Source organism: Ichthyophthirius multifiliis (assembly GCF_000220395.1).
Source record: "Ichthyophthirius multifiliis unplaced genomic scaffold scaff_1120509251019, whole genome shotgun sequence".
Taxonomy (NCBI): domain Eukaryota; phylum Ciliophora; class Oligohymenophorea; order Hymenostomatida; genus Ichthyophthirius; species Ichthyophthirius multifiliis.
Window position 1 is genome coordinate 31,290 of NW_004086279.1, and position 10,782 is coordinate 42,071.

The 10,782-nt window shown below is 12.6% G+C and overlaps 1 protein-coding gene across 1 annotated transcript, besides 18 other annotated features; it reads left to right on the top strand. All coding sequences in view use genetic code 6, as the record gives it.

Moving 5' to 3' along the window:
- Positions 1-26: 26 nt before the first annotated feature.
- Positions 27-65: a microsatellite.
- A 2-nt stretch (positions 66-67) lies between these two features.
- Positions 68-111: a microsatellite.
- Positions 112-120: 9 nt separating this feature from the next.
- Positions 121-221: a microsatellite.
- Positions 128-173: a microsatellite.
- Positions 128-227: a microsatellite.
- Positions 228-413: 186 nt separating this feature from the next.
- Positions 414-459: a microsatellite.
- A 1,529-nt stretch (positions 460-1,988) lies between these two features.
- Positions 1,989-2,045: a microsatellite.
- Positions 2,018-2,054: a microsatellite.
- Positions 2,055-3,799: 1,745 nt separating this feature from the next.
- Positions 3,800-3,837: a microsatellite.
- Positions 3,801-3,833: a microsatellite.
- Positions 3,838-4,223: 386 nt separating the features above from the next.
- Positions 4,224-4,255: a microsatellite.
- Positions 4,256-4,344: 89 nt separating this feature from the next.
- Positions 4,345-4,379: a microsatellite.
- A 906-nt stretch (positions 4,380-5,285) lies between these two features.
- Positions 5,286-5,323: a microsatellite.
- Positions 5,324-6,013: 690 nt separating this feature from the next.
- Positions 6,014-7,532, top strand: IMG5_129850 (transmembrane protein 184c, putative; the record flags this gene model as incomplete). Its single annotated transcript, XM_004032071.1, has 7 exons — positions 6,014-6,248; positions 6,287-6,345; positions 6,398-6,502; positions 6,577-6,683; positions 6,749-6,928; positions 6,972-7,185; positions 7,230-7,532. 7 exons carry the CDS (start codon positions 6,014-6,016, stop codon positions 7,530-7,532), a joined length of 1,203 nt encoding a protein of 400 aa, XP_004032119.1.
- Positions 6,968-7,006: a microsatellite.
- A 472-nt stretch (positions 7,533-8,004) lies between the features above and the next one.
- Positions 8,005-8,054: a microsatellite.
- Positions 8,055-8,459: 405 nt separating this feature from the next.
- Positions 8,460-8,513: a microsatellite.
- Positions 8,514-9,197: 684 nt separating this feature from the next.
- Positions 9,198-9,241: a microsatellite.
- A 572-nt stretch (positions 9,242-9,813) lies between these two features.
- Positions 9,814-9,866: a microsatellite.
- The last annotated feature ends 916 nt before the right edge of the window (positions 9,867-10,782 follow it).

The following is a 10,782-nucleotide window of genomic DNA, read 5'->3' on the forward strand; positions in this document are numbered from 1 at the left end:
TTAATATTTTTTAAAAAACAAAACAAAAATAAACACAAAAAATATAAATGAATACAATAAAATATTAATTATTAATTTAATATTATGTAATTTTATTTATGTTATTTTATAAATTAAATAATATTAATTATAATTATTTGTATACTTATATTTATTTATAATATTTATATTTAATAATTAATATATTTAATTTATATTAATTATTATATTATATTTTTATTTTATTTTTTTCTATATTTGTATAAGTTTTTGTGTTAATTCAATTTATTTAAATATATTTATATTAATAAATGAAAAAAAAATTATAGATATATATATATTTTTTGTTTCATGAAAAAGTATTAAATATAATAGACAAATATTATTTTTTATTGACTACTACAATATTTAATATATGTTTAAATAATAATTAAAAAAATAAAAAAATATCATAAATAAATAAATATAAAATATAAATAATTTATATTTTTTTTTTAAATAATTAATAATAAATCATATTTATGTGAATTTTAAAATTACTTATAATATTATAAATAAATAATTAACAAAAAAATTTTATAAAATATATTAAAAAATGAAAACATAATAATATTTTACTTAAATTTAATAAAATAATATATAAAACTATTGTCTTAATATAAATTTAGATTAATAAAATGAATTAAATATAGATTAGTTTTTTTAATTTAATAATGAAGAGTTATAAAATATAAAGTTTGAATAATCATAAAATAAAGAATTTTTAAAAAATTAAAATATATATTCTTCATTTATTTAAAATAATTAATAATAAAATTAATTAGAACAGATACAAACTCATATAATAACAGTAATAAATACTCAATAATCATATAAAAAGATAAATAATATATCATATTCAAATGTATGTAAATATTAATATATTGAATAATAAGAGACAAAAAATAATTTCGAAGAATACAAAAATCTTTTTCTATAAAATAATTATTTAAATTACTATAATAATTAAACATATAAAACTTAATATTTAGAAACGTGTAATTAAAATAGTAATAATTTTTAGTCTAAAAATAAAAAAAATACAAATTAATAATAATCTTTTGCAAAAATATAAAAAAGTACTAAAATAACATAAATAGGTATTTTAAATATTAAACAAGAATAAAGCTTTAGTAATACATTTAATAATAAAAATAACTAAAAAAAGAAAAGAAATATTGAAAATCCTTACAAAAATTATTTTTATCCTTCTTAAGTAAAAACTAAATTAGAAAATAAGTTCTTAAATGTTTTTTAAAAATGCTTCTAAATTGCTTGATTAGAATTAAAAATATATTTCTTAACATATAAATAGAGAAGAGTAGGATTAAATAAAATAATTAACTAAGCATTGGTCTTCACACGATAATCCTAAAAAAAGATGTAATATATCGAATTAATAATATTAAATTTTATGTTAAAATTACGATATAGATGTTAACATTAAACCTCTATGCAAAAAAGTTATTGACGAATTATTTTGTTTAAGAAATAATTGTAATAATTAAGAAAATAATAGTTAATTTAATAAATTTTGCTAAATTATAAGATTCTTATACGAATAGTTTAATTCAATGTCCTCTTTTTATGCTAAAAAATAAAAGCAACCTTTAATGAAAAAATATTATATAGAGATATCTTAATAGATCTATAACTATATTTTTCTTTAATGATATAAAATTATTTTATATTTTTCGTATTTTTATATATATTATTCGCATTAAGATTTATATTTTTATAAATTGATTTTATGTAACAATAAATTAATTTTTAAAAATATACATATAATTATAAAAAATAAAATATATAGAGCTTAATCTATTGTTTTAAAATTAATTTATTTTTGAATAATGTTTAAATATGTTGTTTATTTATTTAAAAAAATAGATTTAAGAAATCATCTTTTTAAAAAAAATATTGACAAATTATTTTTAAACAAATATTATCAAAAGAAATTTAACTACAGTTAATAAAAAATAAAACATAATGATTATAATTAATAAAAAATATTAAAATATAAAAAAAATTAAATATAATATTTATTTTTATGTTATATAATATTATCGTATTAGGATAAAATTAAATAAAAATTAAATTTATTTTATTTTATATAATATAATTTATTATATTAACAATTAAATAAATAACATATTTTAATCATATATAATTAATTTTGAATAAAAAATGAAATATCATTTTTAAATAAAATAATTTTATTAAAAAAATTAAAATTATATTGTATTAATAATAATTCGCAAGTAGATATATATAAATATGTATTATTATTAATTTTATAAATATAGTTATATAATATTTTAATATAATATAAAAAAATAATAAAAATAGATAATTTTTTCAGCCATATATTTCAAGTAGAAACTTTTATTTATTAAAAAATTGATTAATTTTATTATATTATTAAAATGCAAAAAATTATAATAAAATTATTTAAATTTATTAATATAAATAATAAACACATTTCAAAATTTTATTATTTAAACAATAAGTTATACTAAAAAAAATCAATAAAAAGAATATAAATAATTTATATTACTTATTTATTTAAATATTTAATTTTTATAAAGAAAAATTAACTTTTAAAAATAAATAAAAAATTGATAAATTATATATAAAAATAAATTGATATAGTATAAAATTAAAAAATATATAATAATTATTGCAAAAAATTACATTATTATTAAATCTACAAAATAATAATTGTTTGTTTTATATTTTATTATCATTAAACCTCTTAATTTAAAATATTTTAATATTCATTTTCATTATTATTATTTTTTATTTTTTTAATTTTTTTTTCAGCTTAAAACTATTAAAATTAATAAATGTTATAAATAAATAATAAAAATACTTTAAATCTTCCTAATTATTTTATTATATTTAAGTAATAGTTTAGTAATTGCCATAAAATCCTTGGATTTCTTTTGATTTAATTTTTTTTATTAAATTTAATATTGTGCTTTTAGAACTTCCTTTTTATTTAGCAATAATTTCGGCTACTTAATATTTGTTTTTTAATTAAGGATTATATTTTTAATAAAAAAATCTATAATTTCTTCCACTTGTTTTTACTAAAATTAAATTTATTTCTTTTTTTCTTTTTTTATTATTTCTAGGTATCTAATTATTCATTATCATTAATTAAAGAATTTGTAAAATTATTTTTTTCTTTTTTATTAATTAAAATAAAATATTTTTTCTTTTTATAAATTTTAATTTAATAACCTTATTTAATGCATTATTTTTCAAACTATTAATTAGTAATTTAATTATAAGTATTACTTTCTTCTTATTATATTTAGTTTTATGACTTTATTAATTTATCTTACATAGTAGTTTAGATTTTGCATTTAACTAATCCCAATAACCCATTAATTTATTTTATTAAATTATCTTCTAAATATTCAACCATATTAAAAGATTTTATTTGAAATTCTTGTTATATAGTATTTGCAAAATCTATAAGTGTATATCCTAAAGAATTTTAAAGTGTTTTTATATATTGTAATAATTCTTAAGAATCCATGATATAAATTTATATTTTTAGCTTAAAAATTAATATCTTAATTATTATTATTAAATATTTAATATATTAATTATGTGTTTATATTTTATTAAAAAATATAATTTTTCTTTCTAATTTTTTGATATTTTTATATAAATAATATACGAATTAATAAAATGAATTTAAATAATATTATTATTTTTTGATAAATTATTAATTTTCTAATATAAATTTTATCCTATTATATTTTTCCAAATAAAATATTATTTCTTTTTAATATTTTTCCTTTTAAATATACTCATTTTATATTTTATATTATTAACAAAAATTAAGATTAATTTTATATTTTATAATGAGAAAGCTAAATAAAAAACAATAAAATATAAAATAATTTTTTATAATATGTTTTTAAAAAAATATTTTAATTAATATATAAATTAATGAAATTCCAATAGATTTAAATAGTATTTTTAAATGATTATAATTATTGTATATAATTAAAAAAAAACTCTATATAATTAAATAAGTGATTATTAATCAAATTTGTATATTAAATTACAAATTTAAATATAAAAAAAATTCAATAAAAATTATTTAAATAAAAATATAAGTTAAATAGTAGACATTATTTTAATTTTTAAATAAAAAATAAAAATAAAATAAAATAAATAATTAAAGAATATAATTATTTACATTAATTATTTACATTTATTAAATTAAATAAAAATAATTTTTTTTTTAATAATTAATAAAAATATATTAATTATAATCAAAAAATAATTCAAATTAAATTGGACTTTGTTATAAAATATATAAAAAAATAAATTATATAATAAAAGCAAAATAGAGGATTCAAAGTTATATAAGATAAAAAAATGATTTAATTTTAATCAAAAAAGTAAAAATATTAGTTCAATTGTTTATGTTTAAAACTTATTTAACTTTTAATATTAAATACGAATGAATAATTTTGAATAATCAAAATATAAATTAATAAACAGAAAAAAAAAAAATATTAAAGAAACATAAATTTATATAATTTAAGAAACAAACATTATTAATATATTTATACTTACGAAAAAAATTAGAATCTAAATAAACTTAATAAAAACATTTTTATAATTTAATATGAAATAACTTAATAAAATTTTATTAATTTTAGTTAAAGAATTAAAAAAAAGAAGTATGATAATTTTGATTTAGCTTTTTAACAAGTTAAAAATTTTGGTATGAATTATTCATTCTTATTTCTTTAAAATTTTTTTTAAAAATTTCATAAAAAAAAATAATAAAAAAGGAAAGTAAAAATAAATAATTAATTACCTTTTATTTTTAAAATAAACATTTTATAAAAAAATTGCATAAAATATAAACAAATAAATAGTAAATTGTAAATTACCTTTTAAAAACAAATATAAAAAAACATGTAATAATAATGATTTTAATTAGAAAATTTATCATAAAAACAGAATTAACTTCATTTTAATATTTATTTAATATTTTCTTGCTAAAACTATGAAGTAAATATTAATAATTTATAAAGGAATACCAGTTATTTTATAAATAAAATTAATATTAATATTTTGTAAATTATATTAAATCAGTAATTTATAAAAAACTTACTTTTTATATATAAGAAATAAAATAGAGTTAGAAATCTTATGTATTATAGCCTTTGAATTTTTACTTTTTCAAATTTTTTATAAATATATAGAAAATATGTATGAAGGAAGTATCATTTTTAAAAATAAAAAGAAATATAAAATAAAGAATAAAATAAAAAAATAAAAAAATTTAATAATTAAATTAAACAAAATAAACTTTAAAATAATTAAATTTTACAAAAAATAGAAGAGTATAAAAATAATAAATATAGTAATATATTAAATAAAATTATATTTCATAAATTAATAAAGATTTAATAAACCAAATGAGTTTAGAGATATTAAGTTTGTAACTTTTATATTTTAAATTATTTATATATATATATTATTAAAATCTATAGATATACTTGCATAGATATTAATATTAAATAATTGTGTTGATATATTAATTTAATTAATTGATTAAGTTTATTGTATTATTCATAAATATTATTTTGGTTTTGTTATTTAATTGTAAAAATTTTTGTTTTTTGATGAGTCATTTATAGTTTTTAATCTTTATAATTTTAATATAAATTAAATAGTTTTTTAAACTATATATAAAAAAATAGAATTTTAAAACATAAAAATGAAATTAATTTTATATATTCTTTTGTTTTTAAGTAATTGCTTATAGTTATTGTCAATACCTTTTAAAATCATAATCTTAATTTATATATATATATATACATGAAAAAAAAAAAATTCTTTGATTTTTAACTCTTATAAAAATATATAAAGAAAATAGAAATAAATATAATATTATTTATTTTCTATACCTTTTAATAGAAACTAAAAACTAAAATATAAATAATTATATAAAAAAGCAATGTTATTTAAATTTAATAATTATAAATAAAATATAACACCAGATATTCCAGTTGATGAAGAACTTTTTTGTCCTTTTTATTTTAGATGCAACAGTTAATGTTTAAGATAAAGTTATTTATATGATTATGGAATAGCAGGAACATTGATGATTTCGTCTCTTCTTTTTTCAAGTTATTATATAATTAGGCATATGTAATATTATACTAATCCTCATTTTCAATCTAAAATAATTGGTATATATTGGTTCGAAAATATACTAACTAAAAAAAAGTTATTTTATTAATGGCTCCATTTTATGCAGTTGTATCAGTACTTTCAATTACATTTCCTGTAATAAAATAATAATAATATTTTTACAAATTAATAAAATAAATTTAAAAAGCATGGAGAAATGTATCTCACATTAGTTAGAGATGTTTATGAGGCATTTTTGCTTTTCACATTTTTTTATTTGATTTTTTCATATTTAGCATATGATGAAGAAACAGTAATTAAAGAATTTTAATTATACGTTATTTTCTTCTTTTTTTTTTTTTTTAAAAAAAAAAAAAAACTAAAAAGGAAGTTATTATTGATGAAAGATTGTATACAGTAATGTGTTAACATGAAAAGGAAATATGCCATATGTGGCCAGTAAATAAATGCATAAAACCATATAAATTAACAAGGCAAAATAAAATAAAAAAATATATTTATTTATAAAATATTATGTTATATTTAATCTCATATTTAGCAATGCTAAAGCAAAGTATTTCACCTATAGATGTAAAAAGTATGTTTTGTAATTTTTTGTTTTAAAGCCATCTTGTTCTATAATTTTATTAGTTTTGACTATTTTTATAAATGAAGACACTAAAATTATTGTAATTTATTTTAAATTATTTATATTATTAAATTAATAATTAAAAGAATGGTTTAGCATCGTTATTAAGATGGCTTGTTTCTATCTCTGTTAGTTATTCATTATATTATTTAGTATTATTTTATTATTCTTTAAAAAAACCGCTTTCTCCTTACAATCCTTTACTTAAATTTTTGACAATAAAAATAACTTTATTTTTCACTTTTTGGTAAAGTCTTGTCTTGGGAATTATTAAAAACCCTTTGTTAAATTGTTTTGATAAAAATTCTTATTTCTATTCTGAACATAGAATAATTAGTGGCATAGAAGTAAAAATTATTTTTTTAGGGACTTTTTTAAAAATTTTATAAAGAATACATTAGTATGTTTGGAAATGGTTTTAATGTCTATTGCTGGAGGAATTGCATATAGTTATAAACCTTTTATGGTAGGAATGATTAAATAAGGAAATATTATAGATGTTTTTAAAGAAAATATAACGACTTTTAAAAAAGATTACAGATTAATTAAACCTAAGAAATTTGGTTTTAAAGGAAATTATAAATAAGTCGATTATATTCCTAAATATAGATAATCAATAGAATAAGAAATAGAAATATAAATATATTCAAGTGAAAAAGATTTAACAAAATCTTTATTGTAATCTTACGTTTGAAAAATAAAAATATTGCTTGTTCAAATTATTTTTTTAAATGTTCTGTAATTTTTTAAAAATATTCAATTAACAAAAAAAAGATAGTATAAATAGTTAAAGCCTTTTTTTGTATATTTTTTATAAAAAAAAAAAACTATAAAAATAAATAAAAAATAAAATCATAAAATAATATATATATCTAATAAGAATATAATTTTTTTTTTAACTATAAACATTTAAATATAGCAATTTTAACTCAAGAATTACTAAGTAAAATATATTTTTGTTCTATTGTATAATAATAGTAAACAATTTTTTTACATGTTAAAGGAATTATTTTACTTAATTTAATAATAAATAAATTATAAATGGTTAGTTTTAGTAAATATATTTAAAATTATTTATATAAAATTTAATATTTAGATATGCAATTATAGCTTTTACAATTTTTTTTATTAATTTAGTAAAATGAATAGCCTTTTAATATTCTAATATTAAAAATAATTTTTTATTTTAAAATTAAAATTAATTCTTTATCATAAATAGTGAAAAAAGTCAATTTTTTAGCAATTATTGCTGAAAATTAAAAAATAATATTTTATTATAATAACATCTAAACAATTTATAAAAAAAAAAAAAAATATTATTAATATTAATTAATATTATTTAAAATAATAATTATGATAATAAATAAAATAAAAATATAATATTATTTTAAATAAATATTTTAATAATTACTTGTTATTTTGATTTATTAATTAAATTTATAAAACAATATAATTAAATATTTCTGATTTTATTTTAAGATATTAATAAAATAATTATTATTTTAGTCTAACTTTATTAATAATATATTTTTCAATAATATATAATAACATTTTTCGGATTAAATTATTTTTGTGTGTTTTAATCTAAATAAATAGATTAATTAATATCTATTTAGCACGTATAAATTAAAAATAAAATTTAATATAAAATAAATAAACATATTAATTTATATAATTAATAAGAAAATTATAATAATAATTAATATATTATTATTATTATTATAAAATAAAATGAATTAGAATTTATAATTTGATATTAATTAATATTCAAATAGATAATTAGTTGAAGGATGCTTATAATTTTTATATGAAGCCTTGTAAGAATTTTTGAAAAATTATTTATAATAAAAAATTTAAGATACAACCGATTAGCTAAAAAAAAAGAATTATAAAAAGTAAAATTATTTTAAATAAAAAAATTCCTTTTAAATCGTAGGTTTTTGAAAAAGATCTATTAGGTTTATTATCTTATTATATCCATAATTATGATGATGTTACAATGCACTATAATTTGGGCGATAAAAGATTAATTAGAAGTAGACTTTTTGAGTTAAAATAAATAAGAAACGATTATGCTCATTCAAAAGCATTTGATAAATTTAGAGATGTAATAAGGTTGTTTATTTATTTATTTTTACGATTTAAGGAAATAAAATTTATATATAAATAGAGTTTATGATACATGCTTGTATTTTTTTGAAGAATTGGGAATGCACGAAAGTTACCATTTGTATTAAAAATTAAACTAAATTAGAGAAGAAATGATTATTAAAGAAGCTTAGTTTATTTGGAATAAATAGAATGATTAAAAACAAAATTAATTTTAAAATAATCAATAAAATAAATTCAATAATGTTACTAATTAATATGAATTTCTTGATAATAATTAATTTAATTTTTGATTAAAAATACTCCTTTTATTAAAAAATAAAAATATTCATTTTTTATTGCTCATATAAAAATAAAAAAATTAATATAGATATGATTATAAAATTATATAAATGTTTGTTTATGTTAATAAATTAAATTAAATTTAATTCACATTAAAAATATATTATTAATAAATTTCATTTATTTATATCAACAAACAATAAAAAAATATTATATTTAATATAAAATTTAATTAATAAATAATATTTAGTTAATTTTTTTTTTTTTTTTTATAAAAAAAATTAATTATAGCTGTTTTAATATTTTATTTTATATCATAATTATTATAAATATTTTGATAATAGTAGAAGTATTATAGATTATGTAAAAAATTAAATTAGTATAATTATTTAATATATTCGTAATTAATTATAAAATTAAATAAATAATAAGAAATAATTACTAAAAGTTGAATTATTAATATGAAAACAAAATAATATAAAGTTTTTATAATATTATTATTATTATTATTTATTATTTTTTGTTTATATTTTATTTTTATCTATAAATTCATAAATTCTTTTTCAATTTTTTTTTATTTAATTATGATATTATTAAATTATACATTTACTATTTAATTTACATGATACTTTTAATTCATATAAAATCTTTATAAATTCCTTATTCTTTTTTTTATTTATTAATATTAAATATATTTTATCATTACTATAATCTAATCTTTTTTATTATAAATATATTTTAAATTATAGATAACATTTATTTTTCTTTATCTAAATTTAATATTATATTAATGCTTTTTAATTTGTCTTTTTCTTTTTAACTATCGATATATAACTAAAAATACAATATTAATAAAATGCTACTATTATAGTAATTTGAATGGATTTTAAATTGTTATAAAGTTGAATTATTTTGTAATTTACAAAGTTTTTATATTTTATATTAAATTGCCTTTACTTTGAATTTTATTTTTCTATAAATTAAATATTAATATTATATTCTGCAAAACCAAAACTAAATATATATAGTAATTCTTATTATACTTTTTATTACTTACTTTTATTTCATATTTTATTGTTGTTGTTGAAAATAATTCTCTACTATTCTTATTTATAACTAGTCTTTTATAGTTTTAAAAATATTTTAGATTAAAACTAATATCTTTTAATTTGTTAAAATTAAAAAAAACAAATCAAAACAGTTACTTAAATTTATTTAAAAAAATATTATATTAAATATATCCAAAAAGCTCGCAAAAAATAATTTTTCCTAATAATAATTCTCTCATGTAACTAAGAAAAAAAATCTTGTTTTTTTGGATAAAAAACACTTATTTTTTACACAAATCTTATTTTTTGATAACTTTTTACATTCTAATCATATTATATTTTCCTTATAGTAAGATAAATTATTTATTAGATTAAAAATTTTATTTGCAAGTTTCTGAAAATTAGAATCACTTGTTTAATTTTTAATAAAAATCTATTGATTTAATAAATTTAAAGAGGATTTTTCTATTGCTTGTTTTACATTTGATTTGATTATTCAATTGA